This window comes from Eschscholzia californica, unplaced genomic scaffold (genome assembly GCF_041429995.1).
Source record: "Eschscholzia californica isolate CP2 unplaced genomic scaffold, dmEscCali1.0.p SCAF_3, whole genome shotgun sequence".
NCBI classification, from domain to species: Eukaryota; Viridiplantae; Streptophyta; class Magnoliopsida; order Ranunculales; family Papaveraceae; genus Eschscholzia; species Eschscholzia californica.
Window position 1 is genome coordinate 30,463,446 of NW_028238420.1, and position 18,401 is coordinate 30,481,846.

Below are 18,401 nucleotides of genomic sequence, written 5' to 3' on the forward strand. Positions count from 1 at the left end.
ATTAGTCCGGTCCAATTAGGGATCGTAATGCTTAGCTAGAAGCCAACTACGATCGTTGGATAACTTCGGTAATCCGCGGCTAACATAGACCGGATCCTACAAGGGTTACACATAAGAGTAATGACTTGAACGGAGAGAATTGACTAGAAGAAGGATGGCAAATAAGTGGATTGGATCCATTATTGGTAAGTCCAGATAAGTTCGGAGAAGTCCGAAGTGATACAAACATGTCCGGGCCCGAAAGGGAGGCCTGGAAAGTCTTTAGGAGGGCCGGCCATGTGATGGCCGACCTAGGCAAGGGGCCGGCCATTACATGGCCGGTTAGGCCCTAAGTGGGCCGGCCAAGGAAGCCCATAAAGGGCTATGTTGGCCGGCCACTCAAGGGAACCCTAAAGAGGGTAATTTTGGAAGTTCCCTTGTAATTAGGTTTTAGGAATCCTAGTTTGAGTCTAATACCTCTTCTAGGGATTTCTATATATACCTAAGGGAAATTTTAAAAGGCCCCCCCGTTTTTGTTAAAAGGCCTCCCCGCTAAAAGCGCCCTTCATTATAACCCATTTGGTTATAGGGCCCCCTCTACAAAAGAGCACCTCCTTCATCAATATTTGACCTAACGGCAAAGTTAACGCCGTTAGGTCAAACTTAACCCAAGACCGGTAATGTTGACAATTCCTGTGGAAGAATAATATAAGAGAATAATTTTTAGGGATTTGGGTTTTAGGAAGTTTCCGGCCACATTATTTGACCACGCCACATCATCATCTTCTCCGGCAGGGTCGCCGGCCGGCCAAATTTTCGGTCGGCGACCTTCCACCTTCTTTTTTTTTATTCTCTCTCTCTCTAAAAACAAAAAAAAAAAATTTTTTTTTTTAAACTCTCTCTCTCTCTCCAGATCTAGAGAGAGAGAGCAGATCCATTGAAGGTCTGTTTGCAGACCCATTGGAGGTCTGTGAACAGACATAGATCTGCTCTCTCTCTCTCTAGATCTGTAGAGAGAGAGAGAGATTTTTTAAAAAAAAAAAAAATTGTTTTTAGAGAGAGAATGTAAAAAAAAAAAATTTTGAAGGTCGCCGGCCGGAAATTTGGCCGGCCCGCGACCCTGCCGGAGAAGATGATGATGTGGCGTGGTCAAATGATGTGGCAGAGAGAGAAAATGAGATGGAGGAGAGAAAATGTGGGTGAAATACACCTTTAAAGGGGGTTTTTTTCACCCATTCAAAGAGGGGGGCCCTTTAACCAAGCTAAGTCAAAGGTCTTTTACTAAGTCAACGAAACCATGGGGAGGCCTTTTAACAAAAACGGGGAGGCCTTTTAAAATCTCCCTATACCTAATTACACAACCTAAAGAGAGAGAGTAGAATTCAAGGTAAGAATTCTGGTCTGAGTGTTAACTGAAAGAGTTTCAGAATATACATCTCAGAGAGAGAGAAAATGAGTTTTCTCAAGTATCTAGTCAAGAAGAAGGAGTTCTTCATCTCAACCTTCAAGAAGGTCCTAGCTGACTGAAAGGAGGGAGTTCAAGTCATATACTCGGTGTCTCAACTAAAGGAGCTACACTTGGAGCTCTTATCTTCCGAATACTGGTCGGGATTTAGTTCGTGGGAAAGCGATTAAGAGGTAATCTTCTTTCCAATCTAGTTCATTGGTATGTTCATGTATAGATCCTGGAAACTAGTGTTAAACATAGAGATGTTTGAGATTCCGCTAACAACACTAGACGATTAGGTGTATGAGATACACTATGTGAGAACCCTTCAAACATGCGGTACGAAAAAAATGTTTCATTCTTTTGTTTTTCTCCAAACCCCAACACCAATTTTTTTACGTAAAGAATGGGAAAGAATTTTCTCCAAACCCAACACCAATTTTTTTTTACGTGAAGAATGGGAAAGAAAGACAAACAAAGTGAGAGATTTGAGATGGAGACAGAGAGAGAGGAAAAAATGATGGTGGTGGTTGGTAGTAGTAGCTATAAGTATAAAGATAGTGTATGAGGGTGTAAGTCGAGTGTTAGTTTAATGGGTTGAGTATAGGTGTGTTGTAATATATTTGTGTGGCCTGTCACACTTGATTATAAGTCCCTAACAACCAAACTAACTCTAACAAGAACTCTAACTGATCTCTAACAAACTCCTCTATATAAATGTAATTTCTGATAATTAATAAAATTAGGTTCTCATTTTCTCACTATGGTACCAGAGCAATTTTCGCTTTCTCTCTCTATCTTCATCATCTTCCTCTCTCTTCTTCTTTAATCTTCAAGCTTTCAAATCTTCAAATCATCAAAGTCTTCATCTACTACTTTCTCTCACTATCTTTTTGACAGAAATTCAAAATCAAAAGCAAATGGATCATCCAAAAGTAACATCAATTTCGATAAATTCAATGGCAAATGCCATTCCTATCAAACTTCAAGGAGATAATTACATAACCTGGAAATCTCTTTTTCTACCTATTTTCAGAAAATATAAATTTCTTGACATCATCGAAGGCACACGACCTTGTCCTCCAAAATTCTTAGATAGTGATGATCAAGAAGCTGGAATCATAAATCAATCATATATTGATTGGCAAGAAGAGGATCAATCACTTCTCATATGGCTAAATTCCACAGCTTCTTCAAGAAAACTTCTCAGCTTCTTCAACAGCTCATGTTCTTCAATTACAAAACAAACTTCGTGAAGTTTCAAAAGGTAATGTATCAATTACTGATTATCTAGGTTTAATCAAAAAGATAACTGATAATCTTGCTGCTGGTGGTTCACCTGCCTCAAAAAATGAAGTCATAGTAACTATGCTTCGTGGTCTCCCTTCTGATTATGATGCATTTGCTGCAGCTATTAGAGTTCGTAATCCTCCTATTACTATAAATGAACTTCATAATCTCTTGATTAATGAAGAAATTACCATGTCTGATAAAATTAAACAGTCTTCTGAATCCATTAATCAGGCATTTCTTGTTTCTTCTAATTCATTTGGTCATAGTCACTCTTCTGGATATAATTCTTCAAATAGAGGTCGACACAACTATGATTACAGGAAAACTCAAGGAAGAGGTGGTGGTCGACTCAATCATCAGAATCAACCCTATAATTCATCAAAACCTCCACCAAATAATCAGGAAAATGGTTATCCAAGTAACTCAGTGAATTCCTTTTCTGATAAGGCCCCTCCAAGATGTCAAATCTGCAATAAACTTGGACATGTGGCTTATGAATGTTATCATCGAATGGATTTTGCTACTCAGGGAAGAAATCCCCCTCGAAATCTCTCAGCTATGCTTGCTTCAGCTAACATTAATGGAGTCAACCCCTGGTATGCTGACACAGGAGCATCCAACCACATCACTCCTGATCTTTCCAATATTGCTTCTACTTTTTCTTATCATGGCAATGCCACTGTTAACACAGCAAGTGTCCAAGGTATGTGTATCTCTCACATAGGAACATCTAATTTTCAGATTAATAAACATAATTTTACTCTTAAAGGCATATTACATGTGCCTAAAGCTTCTCATAATCTGTTGTCTATTCACAAATTCACTAAAGATAACCAATGTTCAGTAACATTTGACCCTGATAAGTTTCTTGTGAAGGATCTTCAATCTCAGAGGATGCTTTTCCAAGGACCAGTTGAAGATGGTCTCTATCCCACTCCACTTCACATCTCCTCCACACCTACTGTCACAGCACTTCATACCAATGCTGCTTCTTCCACTATTCGGCACAAAAGACTTGGCCATCCTTCTTTTCAATCGATTCAAAGACTTATGCATATTTTACCTTTTCCTGATTCATGTAATAAACCCATGTTTTGTGAAGAATGTCAATTGGGAAGATGTAAGAAACTTCCTTTCTCTATTTCTAGTACAGTGTCTTCTAGACCTTTTGAGTTGCTTTATATGGATGTTTGGGGTCCAACAAAGGAACCTGCTGTATCTTGTTCTCTTTACTATGTCAATATTATTGATGATTGGAGCAAGTACTGTTGGGTATTTCTTATGTCTGCTAAGTCTGAATTTAGGCATGTGTTTGCTCAATTTCTTGCTAGAATTGAGAACCATTTTCAGTGCAAAATTGATACAATTAGAACTGATAATGGGGGAGAATTTCTTCATAGAGAACTCAAATACTTATTTGCTTCTCATGGCATTAAACATCAGACCACTTGCCCACATACACCTGAGCAGAATGGTGTTGCTGAATCCAAACACAAACATCTCATTGATATCACTCGAACTCTTCTTACTCATGCTTCACTTCCTTCTTCCTTCTGGAATGAAGCTCTTCTCACTGCCAATTTCTTAATTAACAGACTACCCACTAAGTCAACTGGGTTTCTTAGCCCTCTTGAGAAGTTATATAAAGTAAAGCCTGATTATACCATGCTTAGATCATTTGGATGTGCTTGTTATCCATGGTTAAAGCCTTATACTACACATAAATTGGAACCTAGGAGTGTTCAGTGCATATTTTTGGGGTATTGCTCTACTCAAAAGGGTTATAGATGTTTTGATCCAAAATCAAATAGGGTCTATACATCTAGACATGTTGTTTTTAATGAATTGGTCTATCCTCTAGCCAATTCTCCAATGTCTGCACCTATGTCATCTTCTAACATTTTCATTCCCTCCCCATTTCCATCAGTACCCTTGTTTACTTCTTCATCACTCTCTTCACCTGAGTTACCAACCCCACCTGAGTCTCCTACTCCACCATCTGAGTTATCTACTCCATCACCTGATCATCATTCTTTCCCACCCATTGCTCCTTAGTCAGTCTCTCCTATACCTTCTCCTCAGGAGTCAACTCCACCTGTAGCTAACTCCCATCCTATGATTACAAGATCTAAGGATGGCATTTTCAAACCTAAAGCTCTCCAATCTACTAAATATCCTATTTCTCAAGCTCTTTTAGCTACAACTACTCCTGATACTCCTACTTGTTTTACTCAAGCCAATAAGGTTGCACACATGCTATGCAAGAAGAATTTGATGCACTTCAAAAGGCTGGTACTTGGTCCTTAGTTCCCTCTCATCCATCTCAAAACTTGGTTGGCTGCAAATGGGTTTTTTAAGATCAAACAAAATTCAGATGGTTCCATTGCAAGGTATAAAGCTAGGCTAGTAGCTAAGGGATTTCATCAAAAGGAGGGGCTTGATTTTTCAGAGACATTCAGTCCTGTTGCCAAACCTACTACCATCAGGGTGGTTCTCTCACTAGCAGTCCAACATGATTGGTCTATTAAATAGTTAGATGTGAGCAATGCTTTCCTCCATGGCCATCTTAAAGAAGAGGTTTATATGGTGCAACTCTCAGGTTTTCAAGACCCTTAACATCCTTCTCATGTCTGCAAACTTCATAAGTCTCTTTATGAACTTAAGCAAGCTCCCAGAGCATGGTATGAAGCTCTTGTGGATGCTCTTTTGGGTCTGGGTTTTACTACCTCAATGGCTGATTCATCATTGTTTGTGAGTTACTCTAATGGTGTTCTTACTATAGTTCTTATCTATGTTGATGATATTTTAGTCACTGGTAACTCTCCCTCAACTTGCAGCTCTTTAATTGATCAGCTCAGTACTTCTTTCTCCATGAAAGACCTGGGTGATCTTCATTACTTCTTGGGCTTAGAAGTTAAAAGAGATACTTCATGTCTTAGTCTTACTCAAACAAAATACACTGTGGATTTACTTAAGAAATGTGACATGATTGGAGCTAAACCTTGCTCTTCTCTTGCTATGGTTGGTTCCAGACTTTCTCCAAATGATAGTCTTCTTCTTCCTGATCCCACTTCCTACAGATCAATGGTTGGGGCTTTGCAATATTTAACTTGGACAAGGCCAGACATCTCCTTTGCTGTTAGTCAAGTGTGTCAACATATGCATTCTCCCACAGAACATCATCTTGTGGCTGTTAAGAGAATTCTTAGGTACCTTAAGGGTACTCTTCATCATGGTCTTGTGTTTATGAAAGGTCCTATCTCTCTCACTGGTTTTTCTGATGCTGAATGGGTTGAAGACTTATCTACCAGCAAGTCTACTGGTGGCTACATAATGTTTCTTGGCTCTAATCCTATTACTTGGTCTGCTAAGAAACAATCAAGTGTTTCTCGATCCTCAACTGAGGCAGAGTATAGAAGCTTAGCTCAATGTGCGGCTGAATCAGTTTGGGTTTCCAATTTGCTTAAAGATCTTCATGTATTTCTAGCTTCTTCTCCTCTCTTATGGTGTGATAATGTTTCAGCTCTCTCTCTAGCTTCCAATCCAGTTTTTCATTCGAAAATGAAACATCTTGCTATTGATTTCCACTTTATAAGAAAGATGGTTTCCTCTGGGAGAATTAAAGTTTCTTACATTAAATCTTCTGCTCAACCTGCTGACATTTTCACCAAGTCTCTTGCTTCTCCTAAGTTTCGAGAATTGATGGACAAGTTGAAAGTTCTTATCAGCCCTTTTCATCTTGAGGGGGGGTAGTAGCTATAAGTGTAAAGATAGTGTACGGGGGTGTAAGTCAAGTGTTAGTTTAATGGTTGAGTATAGGTGTGTTGTAATATATTTGGTGTGGCCTGTCACACTTGATTATAAGTCCCTAACAACCCAACTAACTCCTAACTAACTCTAACAAGATCTCTAACAAACTCCTCTATATAAATGTAATTTTTTTATCATTAATAAAATTAGATTCTCATTTTCTCACTAGTTGTAATCGGTGGGCGAAGATGGAAGGTGATGAGGAATAAGAAATTTCACAAAATTTGCCAAAACCTATAATATCCCTTTAAAAATTGTATTCTAGAAAATAGTTTTAACCCAAAGCGCGGGTCTTTTAGATTTTTCGCTCAAGTATGCTGCTTCACCATGCTGGTTGATAACTTTTGGTTGGACAACAACCCCCGAGCACAAGAACTTAACCCACTATCTTACATTCTTACCCCAAACATCAAGGAATACCGACAGAAAATCTGAAATAAATTTAGTCAAGTCTGTCCCTTCAAACGAAATAAGGGTAAATGATTATTCGAGTCAAAATATTTTACACAATAAGCAAAAAAGAAATACTTAATTTTTTCAAATACCTATAATATGTGTAATTTTACTTATGTTTCAAATAACATGTGTAATTGTATTTTAGGTCATTTCGTATGTAACTCCTTATCATAAATTTTTTTTTTCTCACTCAACTTTTCTATATTTCTCTATAACTTCTCGAACCGATCTTCGAATAGCAGATCCAAGCTTTGTGAAATTTTGTTTTGATTTGTTCAACAATATTTCAATCTATTTGACATGTTGAAGGGTAAAGATTGTTGGAAATTAGTAATTTGTAATTTCCTATGTAACTCTTTGTATTGGGAGAAATATTTAGATGGAGTCTTTTCTAAAGTAGAAATATCTAGAGAAGAATAGTCTAGAGAAGTTTGACTAAAAGATTAGTCTAAAAATATTAACTCTTTGTAACTCCCAATGTGGAATTTTCTAGTCTTTACTAGTATGCTCTATCTTTAGTATAAATAGAGATAAGATGTGGGAGATGAAGCATAGGAAGCACAAGAGAAGCAAATTAGAGATTGAATTGAAGAACTTATAAAGTAAGTTGTAAGAGTTGAAGGAGCTCTGTACGGGCTTCTAGTCCGTACATCTCTAAATTTTAATATAGTTAAATATATTATTATATGTCTTAATTTATTATAAATCTTATCTAGATATTTCCTCCCAAATATCGTCCCCTACAAAGATCAACATATTTGTTCAACGATATTTTCAATCTATTTAGAGTTTGAAGATCAACAAATCTGCTTGAAGATCGGCGAATTTGTTTTGATTATGGATGAAAATTCTATATGGTTCATTGTTCATTTATTTGATAATGGATGAAAAGATATTAGGAGGTTTCTACTTCTACCTGTTTTCATTGTTGTTTTTTTGTTCGATTATGAATGAAGAGTTAGTCTGTCCATTATGTGTGAAGACTTCAATTTGTCTTCTTTGTCCATTAACATCAGCTCATGGCGGAGAAACTTCTTCAGATTTGTAGAAGAAGAAACCTTCAATTAATTTTTTTTTCATCACAGATATGTAAATTGGATTACCAAGATATGCAAATTGAGTTTGCACTATGCAAACCAAGATTTTTTTTGTTGAGGTATGCAAACCAAGATTAGTAGACCAAGATTGACATTTTGCAAACTGAGATAAGCAAACTGAGTTTGAATTTTACGAACCGAATTTACACGAACTAAAAATTACTGTTGCATTTTACAATCCAATCTGCATCGGCATACAAATTTGTTTCGCTCATGAAAAACAAGTTTGCAGGATTTGCAAACCGGCAGTGCAAAAAAATGAAATATTTTTCTTGATTTTCTTTTAGGAAAAAGTAAGTGGGTTTTGTTAGAAAAATAATAATGAATTCATTGTGAGCGTACAAGTTTTATCGAAATCTGTCATCTAATAAAAGTGTTTTATATTTTAAAACTTAGTAGAACATGGACGTGGAACCAGTCAGATTCATCAGGCTTTTGAGAACTAAAATAAGGATACATATATTTGGGCCCTTCACAATTTTAACTCCATGTCAGAAATTGTATTCATGTAAGAACTGAACTTGGACGTGAATAAGTCCTCTTTCATTAATCTTGATGGAAAACAAAACCTTCTTAATAATGCTGAGTTTTCTGTCCAAGTTCATGATGAAAATTCATAAGGGAAATCGTACCACCCGGGAAAAATGATGCTATGCCCGGCAACTCTCCCGGCTTAATCCCGACCATATGACGTGGTCGGGGCAGATTTAGGTAGAGAAGGTGAAAAACTCTCTCTAAATCTGGACCGGCCACGTCATCCAGTCGGGATTCAGTCGGGAGAGTGGTCGGGCATAGCATCAGCTCTCTTTCAACGGAGAACCCATTACTTACGTATAGGTCCTTAGGTTTGTTTCGTGCAATTTAACATCCACTACCATATGATACATAACGCTAAAGAAGACGATCTTTCTGGCGCGTATCGGAAAATACTAGTTGGTCCTAAAAGAGGAAGTCGACCACAACCCGAAAACTGATGTGACCGGCCCTTTCGATCATAACTTCTCTTCACATGTTCAGACTAATGGGAGCCGGCTACATTAGTTTTCGATCAGTGACCGGCCTCCAGTTTCAACCGAATAGCATTCATGATAAAAACAAAAATATTCTCCTCGTCAAAACGTTGTCCGAGATACGTAGCCGGTCGAAATAGCATTTTCTGATCTAGATTTAAGTTTCTCTTACTAAATCTGGACCGACCACGTAGCCTTGCGTCCTTGCCCAACATTTTCCTTTCAGGTATCTGAAAAGCTTTGGGCGCCTCGTTTATCTCTCTCTACTTGTTCTCTCTACAATGTCTACATTCAATCACCATAATGATGACATGACCACCCTTCTCGTCGCATCCCAACCAAATTTCTATATAAACTAGACACCTCAGTTCCATTTTTTTCCAATAAAAGCTAAAGAAAACCCCAAATCAGAACCAGAATTCATCTTTTGTAATCTAAATAACTGATGGAGAATAGGTCTCCTGTTAGATTTAAGAGAGTTGCAGCTGCATTTGATGAAGAAGCTCGAGCTCGTATCTGCGAAAGTAGTGGAAGCGAGTACTCAGCTACGGATGATCACTCATCCCCCGATCTGTCTGATCTAGTTGACTCATTTCTTGAAAGAGAAAACAATGATGATGAAGAGAAGGAAGTTGAAGAACAAAATGAAAGCACGAAGAAAGAATTTGATTCGAAGAAATATTCGTCTGACTCGGAGAGGAAAGATATGTTAGAGAGTTTGTTAAGGTTTGATGGATTAGAGGAAGTCGATTCTGATACTAAGAAAAAAATTCTTACTGAAACTGAGTTAGCTTGCAGATTCATCGGAACTAGTTCTTCATTGGAAGGACTTAAACGGAATTTGATGATTGGATTACGTGAAAGAGGTTTTGATGCAGGTATAAATTTGAACAAGTTTTAATATTAAACTTTTTCGTTACATTTTTTTGAAACATATTTTCTCACCGCTTGTTTCTGTGTAGTAACTCACGTTCATGTGCAACTATTCTCACATATTTAATACTGAGCCCGGGACCGATCACATTTAGGCATAACTTTTCTGATGAAATAAAACCGATTTATGAAGCTCACTGTGGTTGAGTGGTCACAAATTTGTCTCTCTACTTGATATAGCAGAATTCGAATTTTACTGTTTTCAACAAAAATGACTGATTTTGTTTGTGTTACTTTTAGGCCTCTGCAAATCAAGGTGGGAAAAAACCGGCAGGTTTCCTGGCGGAACATTCGAGTACGTGGACGTTATTATCACCGGAACTAGATACATAATTGGAGTTTATATGGCCGGAGAATTCACCATTGCTAGGCCAACTACCCATTACCTTTCTTTACTTCAAGTATTTCCAGATATCTTCGTTGCTACACCGGATAAACTTAAGCAAGTGTTGAGGCTAATGTGCGCGGCTGGTAAAAAATCGTTGAAGAGTAATGACATGCTTGTTCCTCCATGGAGAAGTAATGGGTACATGCAAGCTAAATGGTTAGGTTCTTATAAAAGGACAACGAACTCATCGGTTACTGCGAAGATTGTTTCAGGTTCCGGTGAGAAAAGACTGGTGGTGGGTTTTGAGTCATCATCTCCAGTGAATAAGTATTATTACTGTAGAAGTGGTGGTCTGTTTGAAAGGAGGGAGGAAGTGATGGTGGGTATGAGGGTTGGAAAGCTGGCTGAGATGATGAATGGAATTTAGGTGTACAAGGAGGCATAAAGGGGCGGGCTGAACTTGGAAAGAAGGCAGGATCAAAAGAAAAATGCTATTTTGTTACGAAAAGTAGAACCGACTGCAAAACGAAAGCGAATGTAACGTTGTGTACTAATGGGTATCGGCCACATGTCCTTTTAAGGCCGGCATTGCCCTTGTGTTGTGTATGTGTAATTAAGTTGGTATTTTGGGTAAAAACGGAAGAGGGGGGAGAAAATTTGGATTTAGATGTAAATGATTGGTGATGTGGGTGAGACCATTAATGTCTAAGAAGTTTTGTGGTGACATGTAAAATGGTTAGACGGTCTCGGGTTTATCCGTATAAGATAAGGTCGATTGAAGAAATTTGAGGGAATATGAGGGCATGTATAAGGCGCCAAGTGCTCTGATAGTAATCGCATGTGCAGTTCCGTTATGTGTACAATCCAATCCCTTAAAAGCTATTCAATTCATTTTTTTTTGTGTATCTATGATTGTCACTGAAATACAGTAGTAGTACTGATATTTCAACCAAAAAAACAATGAAAAAAGAAAAGAGTACTCAAAAGCTACTAATATTACTCGTAGTTTTTGGTTTGCGCTAACTGTGGTCTTATTTTCTTTTCTTTCATGCTTTTCGTCTAGTAAAAGGACTCAAAATTCTAAGAGCCTAAAGATCGTTTTGGTAGTTTTGAAACGACTACATGGTAACTAATATTTTTCTTTTGAGGAAAACTGTTATATTTGTTCATATCAAAAGGGAGCTTAACTCCATTATAGTTTTGTGAAGAAAGAGGCATCACAAGTTGCCAAACACGAGATCGACCTAATCGTGTAAAAGAATTAGCTAGAGTATCAGCGGTAACAATGGCTAATCTATGCACAAATCTAAATAAAATAGAATCAAATTATGTACATTGGTATAGGATTTTGTTAATGGCATGTTTAGAAGTCATATGAGCTTGCGTCTGCTTCTTGTTACTTTGGTTGATCTGTTATGGTCCGAAGTACTACTTTAAGTGCCGCGAAAACTTCTCCTTCACCTACTGATCGAGTAAAGGGTAAGATGGATTTGCCTGCAATGCATTCACCTGTGTAGTTATGAACAACAAAGGCTATAGCAGGGACCTTCGTAATCTATAACCACTCTTGCTAATGCCCCTTTTTCCGATATATAGGCCCTAGCAGAGTTAACCTTGAATAAGAATCTCAGAAGTGCCTGGTTGCCTGCCATGTCTAGCGATTGGCTTCGGAACTACCTTCTGATTGAGCTCTTTGCTAACAATTCCGCCACTTCCTGGCTTTGACCCCTCAAACATCTTATTTGTTTATAGCTTTCTACTTGCCTTCCAAATCCACCAAAACTAGTTCCATTTCTTCTCAAACCACTCAAGTGATTCCTGCTATGCAGGCATTTGCATTAAACCTTAGGCAAATCGGAGATCTAACCCAAGCTTCCTTAACAATCAGGCAATGCACAAAGAGGTGATAAAAATGTTCATACCAAACAACAAATAAAGTGACCAGGTTTACGGAGTATGTTTCTACCTTGGAGTAACACATGTTTGGCATCAAAATATGCCATTACAAAAATGCTACTTAGCTCGACATAAAGTTGTCTCAAGCAGTGGCAGACCCTGAAAAAATTAACATGGGGACGCTTTTGGTTATAATAAGTGATGGAGGCCATCTCCTTAATGGGCCCTTCGGCCAAGAGATTAGTGGGCCTAACGGCCAGGTTGCTACATTAACGTAGTTTCCAGATTTTAGTATTTAGGGTTTCCATGTTTAGAGTCCAAGCAATCTAGGAAAGTTTCATTAGTAGTTATCTTCTTTCTTTATTCGAGTCTATCTAGGAAAGTACAATCTCTATATAAGAGAAGTCCAGTCTGTCTTTGTTAATCAGATCAGAGAATATTATCAATCGAGTTTATTATTAATTAGGTTTATCGTTTTGCTCTTTACTTTATCAGTTTATTTTACGTATTTTATCAGTTTATTTACGTATTTTATCATTGTTATAATGGTGGATTCCATTACTTTTACGCTTCCGCAACAATCTACATCAATAAGTAATTGTAAATTGACAAAAAAAATTAGTTTGAAGTTTAAGCGAGTGATTTCTATATATATATTATAGTTACATTCTAAGCCAACATGACTACTACTGACTTATGAATTGTGTTGACTGCAATCTCAATATACTTAATTAATGTTATATATATTCAGATTATATAAAGAAATTAGGAAAGTGAGAGCAGACAAATGCTAAAACAATGGTACAAAATATTATATATATATATATATATATATATATATATAAGAAAATGAAATAAAAAGAAGCATCAAAATTACAAAGAAAAAAGATTAAAGGGTGAACTGATTGATATATATATATATATATATATATATAATATATATATATAATATATATATATATATATATATATATATATATATATATATATATATATATATATATATAAATTGGTGGTCAAGAGGGAGAAATATAGGGCCAAAAGAACAGATAATAAAAAAGAAAAGGGGGCATATACAAAGTTACTCATAAAAAGCAAAAAGAATAACGATGCGGAACTGAACCCTGGTCTCTTACTTTAAAAATTATGTTGTCTACCCTTTGATAAACATTGAAAGGAATTATTAATTGCTGTGAAACAAAAAAACAAAGTAAACCTTAAGTTTTTTTTTTGATGAAAGATAAGTAAACCTTAAGTTGCTACAATATAGTTCCACATCTAAAAGACAAAAAGACAGAAGAAAGATGAAAATAATAAAAGATAACTTCTTTTCAATTTCAAAAAAAAAAAAACTTCTTTTCCAACACATAAACAAAGAAGGGAATAAACATGTTAAACTCTAAACAAAAGACCGTATTGTTTAACTTGAAAAAAACTTGAAAAGATAGAAGAAAGATGAAAATAATAAAAGATAACTTCTTTTCAATTTCAAAAAAAAAAAAAACTTCTTTTCCAACACATAAACAAAGAAGGGAATAAACATGTTAAACTCTAAGAGCATCCCCAATGGTTGGCACCAAAAATATCACCAAAAAGGAATCTTCACCAAATTTTTTGGTGTTTTCAAATTGTTGAACCCAAATACAAAACACTAAAAGTCCCACCAAATCACTATTCATCACACTTAATTTCATTTATACTATTTTTAACACTAATTTTTTATAAAATAAATCTAATTAGTTGAGATTACAAGACTTAACCTACAAATTAAACTAATACGACATTTTACTAAAATAATAAACGGAAATTAATACAACATTTTACTAAAACTACGATATTTTACTAAACCTACAAATTGAAACTAATACGACATTTTACTAAAATTACGAATTAAAACTACTCGTTAATACGGAGGTAAATCATCATCTTGGTAGTCACCTCCATCTCCACCTTCAACTCCATCTCCATCTCCTCCTCGTTAATACGAGGTAAATCATCATCTTAGATTAAATGTTTAATTTTTTATTTTAGTGTAATTTAATTAAGTAATTAAAAATTTTATCGGACCAAACACAAAAAAAGAAACATAAAAATGGGATCAAAAAATTAAATAAGAAACAAAAAAGGGACCAAACACTAAAGAAGAAACAAAAAAAAGGGACTAATAATTAAAGAAGAAACAAAAAAGGGGGCCAAATACTAAAAAAGAAACAAAAAAAGGGGGCCAAATATTAAAAAGGTAACCCCTGGCCCACCTCTCACCATTTTAGTGAGAGGGAACCGCAGTTACTGTTCACGGCACAGCAGATTATTGGCAATCTGCTGTGCCGTTGGGTGAGGATTTCTCAGGAGATCACCAAAATTTGGTGATCTCCTGAGCCACTGGGGATGCTCTAAACAAAAGACCGTATTGTTTAATTTGAAAAAAACTTAAGTGCTATTTTCTTAAACTTTTTCATAAATAAAATAAATCATTAAGTATTAGTGAATAGACCGGCAACAGTTGAATCAATTCTCCACAACACGGCACAACAACGTCCGAAAACATTGTGGCAACGCATGGATTGTCGTCATAATGTGTTTGTGTGGCTAGACCTTTGTGGTATGTGACCGCCACTGCACGGCTCAAAAAGAGATATTATCATCTTCAACAAATTTAGTAACCAATCCAACTTTCGCCCGTCCCCTTTTCATACCCAATTCCAACTCTGTCCGAGACGACTAGGAGAGAGAAACAAAGCGAGACCCCTCTCTCTCTAAAATTTTGGAGCTTCGTCCGCCAAATCACCACTACCATAGTTAAAATCACTTCAAGTTCTTGAAATGGAAGGAGTAGGTGCGAGACTAGGTCGTTCTTCTAGTCGGTACGGATCAACGACTGTATTCAGTGGTCCGGTACGAAAATGGAAGAAGAAATGGGTACACGTTTCTCCATCTTCAAATTCTAGAAATCATTCTCACTCTAATGGTAATAATGGATCTCATATCCTCCTCTATAAATGGACACTTCTCTCTCAAACCAACAACAACAATGGTGACAAGACTCCACTCAAGGACGATAATTCACCGCCGGAACCTCCTCGGAAGAAATTTCGCCACGTTCCGGTAATAACCACACAAAATTGACTTTTACCCTCAGTTTGATTTGTCTTATATTTGAGTTAAGCAACATTTAGTTTGGAATTTAGGAACAAGGTTTGGTTTTTTAGGGTAAAATTTTTATGGGGTTTGTGCTTTTTAGGGTTTTGGGTGTTATTTGGGGAAGATAGGGTTTTGAGCTAGTTGATCTGGTAACATGAAGTTTATGTTCTTAGTTTCTCTTGTTGTTGTTTTCATTGTTTTAGGTCACCAATTGGGAATTTTGAGAATTCTTGAGCTAGAATTTTGGAATTAGTAAAGTTTGTGTAGATAAAAGTTTAGGGTTTGTGAAGATGCATATATGAATACTTGACTAATACATGAATCAACAAGTGAAAACAGCAAGGAACTAATAGAAATAGGAGCAGTTGATTCCTTCATAATCTTTTGAATGAATTTCGAGGAGTGGTGCCCCAAATTGTTCTAAAGATGGACAGAACTTGGGGTTTGGAGTTATGTTACTTCAACTTTAGAAAGACATTTTTGTTAGGGGTAGTAATTAGATTATCTTGATCTTATGAATTGTTTCTTGTGTTCTAATTATATTTTTTTCTTTCTAAATCCTCTGCTGCAATATTGATCTTGGACATTGTAACTGATAAGCTAAGGCAGTCGTCTAATTTCGCATGCTTTTCTGTGGTTGCTTCCAACATTCTGTATTTCATTAGTATGTGATTTCTTTTACTAAAACAATAGCCGTAATTTGGCAAACTTAAGAATTGAAACTTGCTTAAACCGAATTGATAAATAATAACCCATTAGCATTCAGAAGCTTTATAAACTAAGAAAACATTACCTATTCAAAAGAAAATTTCTGAGCATGTTTCAGATTTAGACTTGTTTTTTTCATGTTGGGTAGATTCTGACTATTATAAATTAAGTTATAACTTATGTTTGTTAACTTCTTAGACTAACTCTAACATCTATAAAAAAATCTTAGTTTTGACGTGCATTGCCTGCCATTGCACCCGTCTGTAACGGACCGGGTGAAACGCGCCTAGGATTCTGAAATCACAGGCACGGCACGGGCATTGCCATGCCGAGCCGTGTCCGTGTGACACAGTCCGATGGCTACTACTACTGCTAGGCGCCCATTTACATTTTTTCAAATCAAACTAAGTGATGTTTGTTAACTACTTAGACTAGATATAGTATCTATAAAAAAATCATAATTTTCACGTGCATTGCCATTTCACCTGTCCGTAATGGACCGGGTGAAACGTGCCTAAGATCCTAAAATCGCAGGCATGGCACGGGCATTGCCACTCGGACCCTTGTCTCGTGCGACACAGTCTGATGGCCACTAGTAATATATGCAAGAATTCAGAACACAGTTGATTAATTACCTCAAGTTTTTTCTGTTTATTACTATACCTATTTGCAGGCTTGTAGCATATCATATGTCTTAAACGAGCTTCACGCGACATTGAAGCCGATTATCACAATGTTGATTCCTTAATTCGAGTATGGGGTTCAGATGAATAAGAAACTATCTCCTTATATCAACTTACACAACTGATGGAACCAAACAAAGTTTTCTCTCTTCAACTTAAGAAACGGATGGAATCAAACGAAGTTTTCTCTGGCGTAAGAATAGATATGAGAAGAAAATAATTTAATACACAAATGTCCTCTTTATAGCAAATAAGGGGATTATGTCTTGGCATTGCTTAACCTTTGTTGTCGCATCTATTGTTTGGGCATAACAAAGGAATTTTGGACTTAAAAAGCAGTGCTATCGATAAAATCAAACAAAACATGAAAACAATTAAATGTCCGAACTCCGAAATGCTCGTTAATATGTTCTAGACTTAACTTGGATAAAGTTGCAGATGTGAAATGTTGGTTTATGTTTGGTGCAGATTGCCGCAATAGAAGTGCAGAAAAAGGATTGTGTAGACAAAGCTGATGAAGAAGCTAAACCTACCGAAGCTGATCCACCTGCAGGAGGAGGATCATCCAAGATCGATGGTGTTGAGGGAAAACCAGACATTAATGATATTCCGGTAGAAGAAATTCAGGTATCAACATTCTTAAATTCTCTTTTGTCTTAAACTATCTGCTTCCTATATGAACTTCACATTCTCTTTCAAACAAATTAAAACTAAAAATTATTTACCCTCCTTTCATCTGGAGTTGCCAATGGCTTAACTTTTAACAACACAAAATGAACTCAAGTTTGGTTGGTATTGTCATTCATGCTTCTATTTCCTCGATAAGTATCTAAATAGCATTAATTTCAGGTGATGGATGAGGATCAATCATCTCCAAAAGAATCAAAAGAGAGCAGTTTAGATTTGAATTTGGGGTTCAAAGCTCATGAATCTGACCGTGTTTCGAATTCAAACACCGAAGATCAAAACGAAGCTCAGTGGAAGAGAGTGAACTCGAGTGGTGGAACATCCAGATGAATACTTCATCGAACTCTGAATGTAGAAGAGAAGAGTAGGAACTTCAGAGGATCATCTACCCATGGCAAATCTGCTTGTAAATTATACTTCTCGCGAATTACTTTTCTCCTAGTCTGTCTCTTTCGCCAGGGCAGAACTGAAACAGTGAATATTGTATGAATTCAATTAAATGATCGGGTAATCCTGTCTGTTAACCCTGTAATTCAGTTGTTTCAGATGCAGTTTAGTTGACAGTTGAAAATTTTCATTTCGGAAACTTATTAGCACTTCCATTATTCTGTATAATATATTGCTTGAGAAATAGTTTCTCAATCCAAGCAAGTTCATGTAGAGAGATATACCACTTCTTTCACTTACTATCACGTTCTTATATTTCTGGAACCTTCCTACACTCGCAATAAGTTAAAGATCAGAACATGATTGAGGATTCTCCTACACTTATGGATAATCATTCACATGTGATGTCAAGTTCATCACTATTATCTTAAATTCGATTTGAATGAACAAGGATTCGTGCCCCACGTTTAATATGGATGAATCCAATCCAGGGAATGGGAGTTTAGTTCTTCGAAAAGCTCGGGTAGATCTGCGAAACTCTGAAGC

General features: G+C 36.5%; 2 protein-coding genes across 2 annotated transcripts; both read left to right on the plus strand.

Moving 5' to 3' along the window:
• Nucleotides 1-9,474: 9,474 nt before the first annotated feature.
• On the plus strand, nt 9,475-11,258 carry LOC147549465 (uncharacterized). Its single transcript, XM_086670551.1, has 2 exons — nt 9,475-9,970; nt 10,266-11,258. The coding sequence occupies exons 1-2, from the start codon at nt 9,538-9,540 to the stop codon at nt 10,778-10,780; spliced, it is 948 nt and encodes a 315-aa protein (XP_086526677.1). The 5' UTR covers nt 9,475-9,537; the 3' UTR covers nt 10,781-11,258.
• A 3,540-nt stretch (nt 11,259-14,798) lies between these two features.
• Nucleotides 14,799-18,054, plus strand: LOC147549466 (uncharacterized). The gene is made up of 3 exons (XM_086670395.1): nt 14,799-15,354; nt 17,250-17,408; nt 17,631-18,054. Exons 1-3 carry the CDS (start codon nt 15,073-15,075, stop codon nt 17,796-17,798), a joined length of 609 nt encoding a protein of 202 aa, XP_086526521.1. The 5' UTR covers nt 14,799-15,072; the 3' UTR covers nt 17,799-18,054.
• The last annotated feature ends 347 nt before the right edge of the window (nt 18,055-18,401 follow it).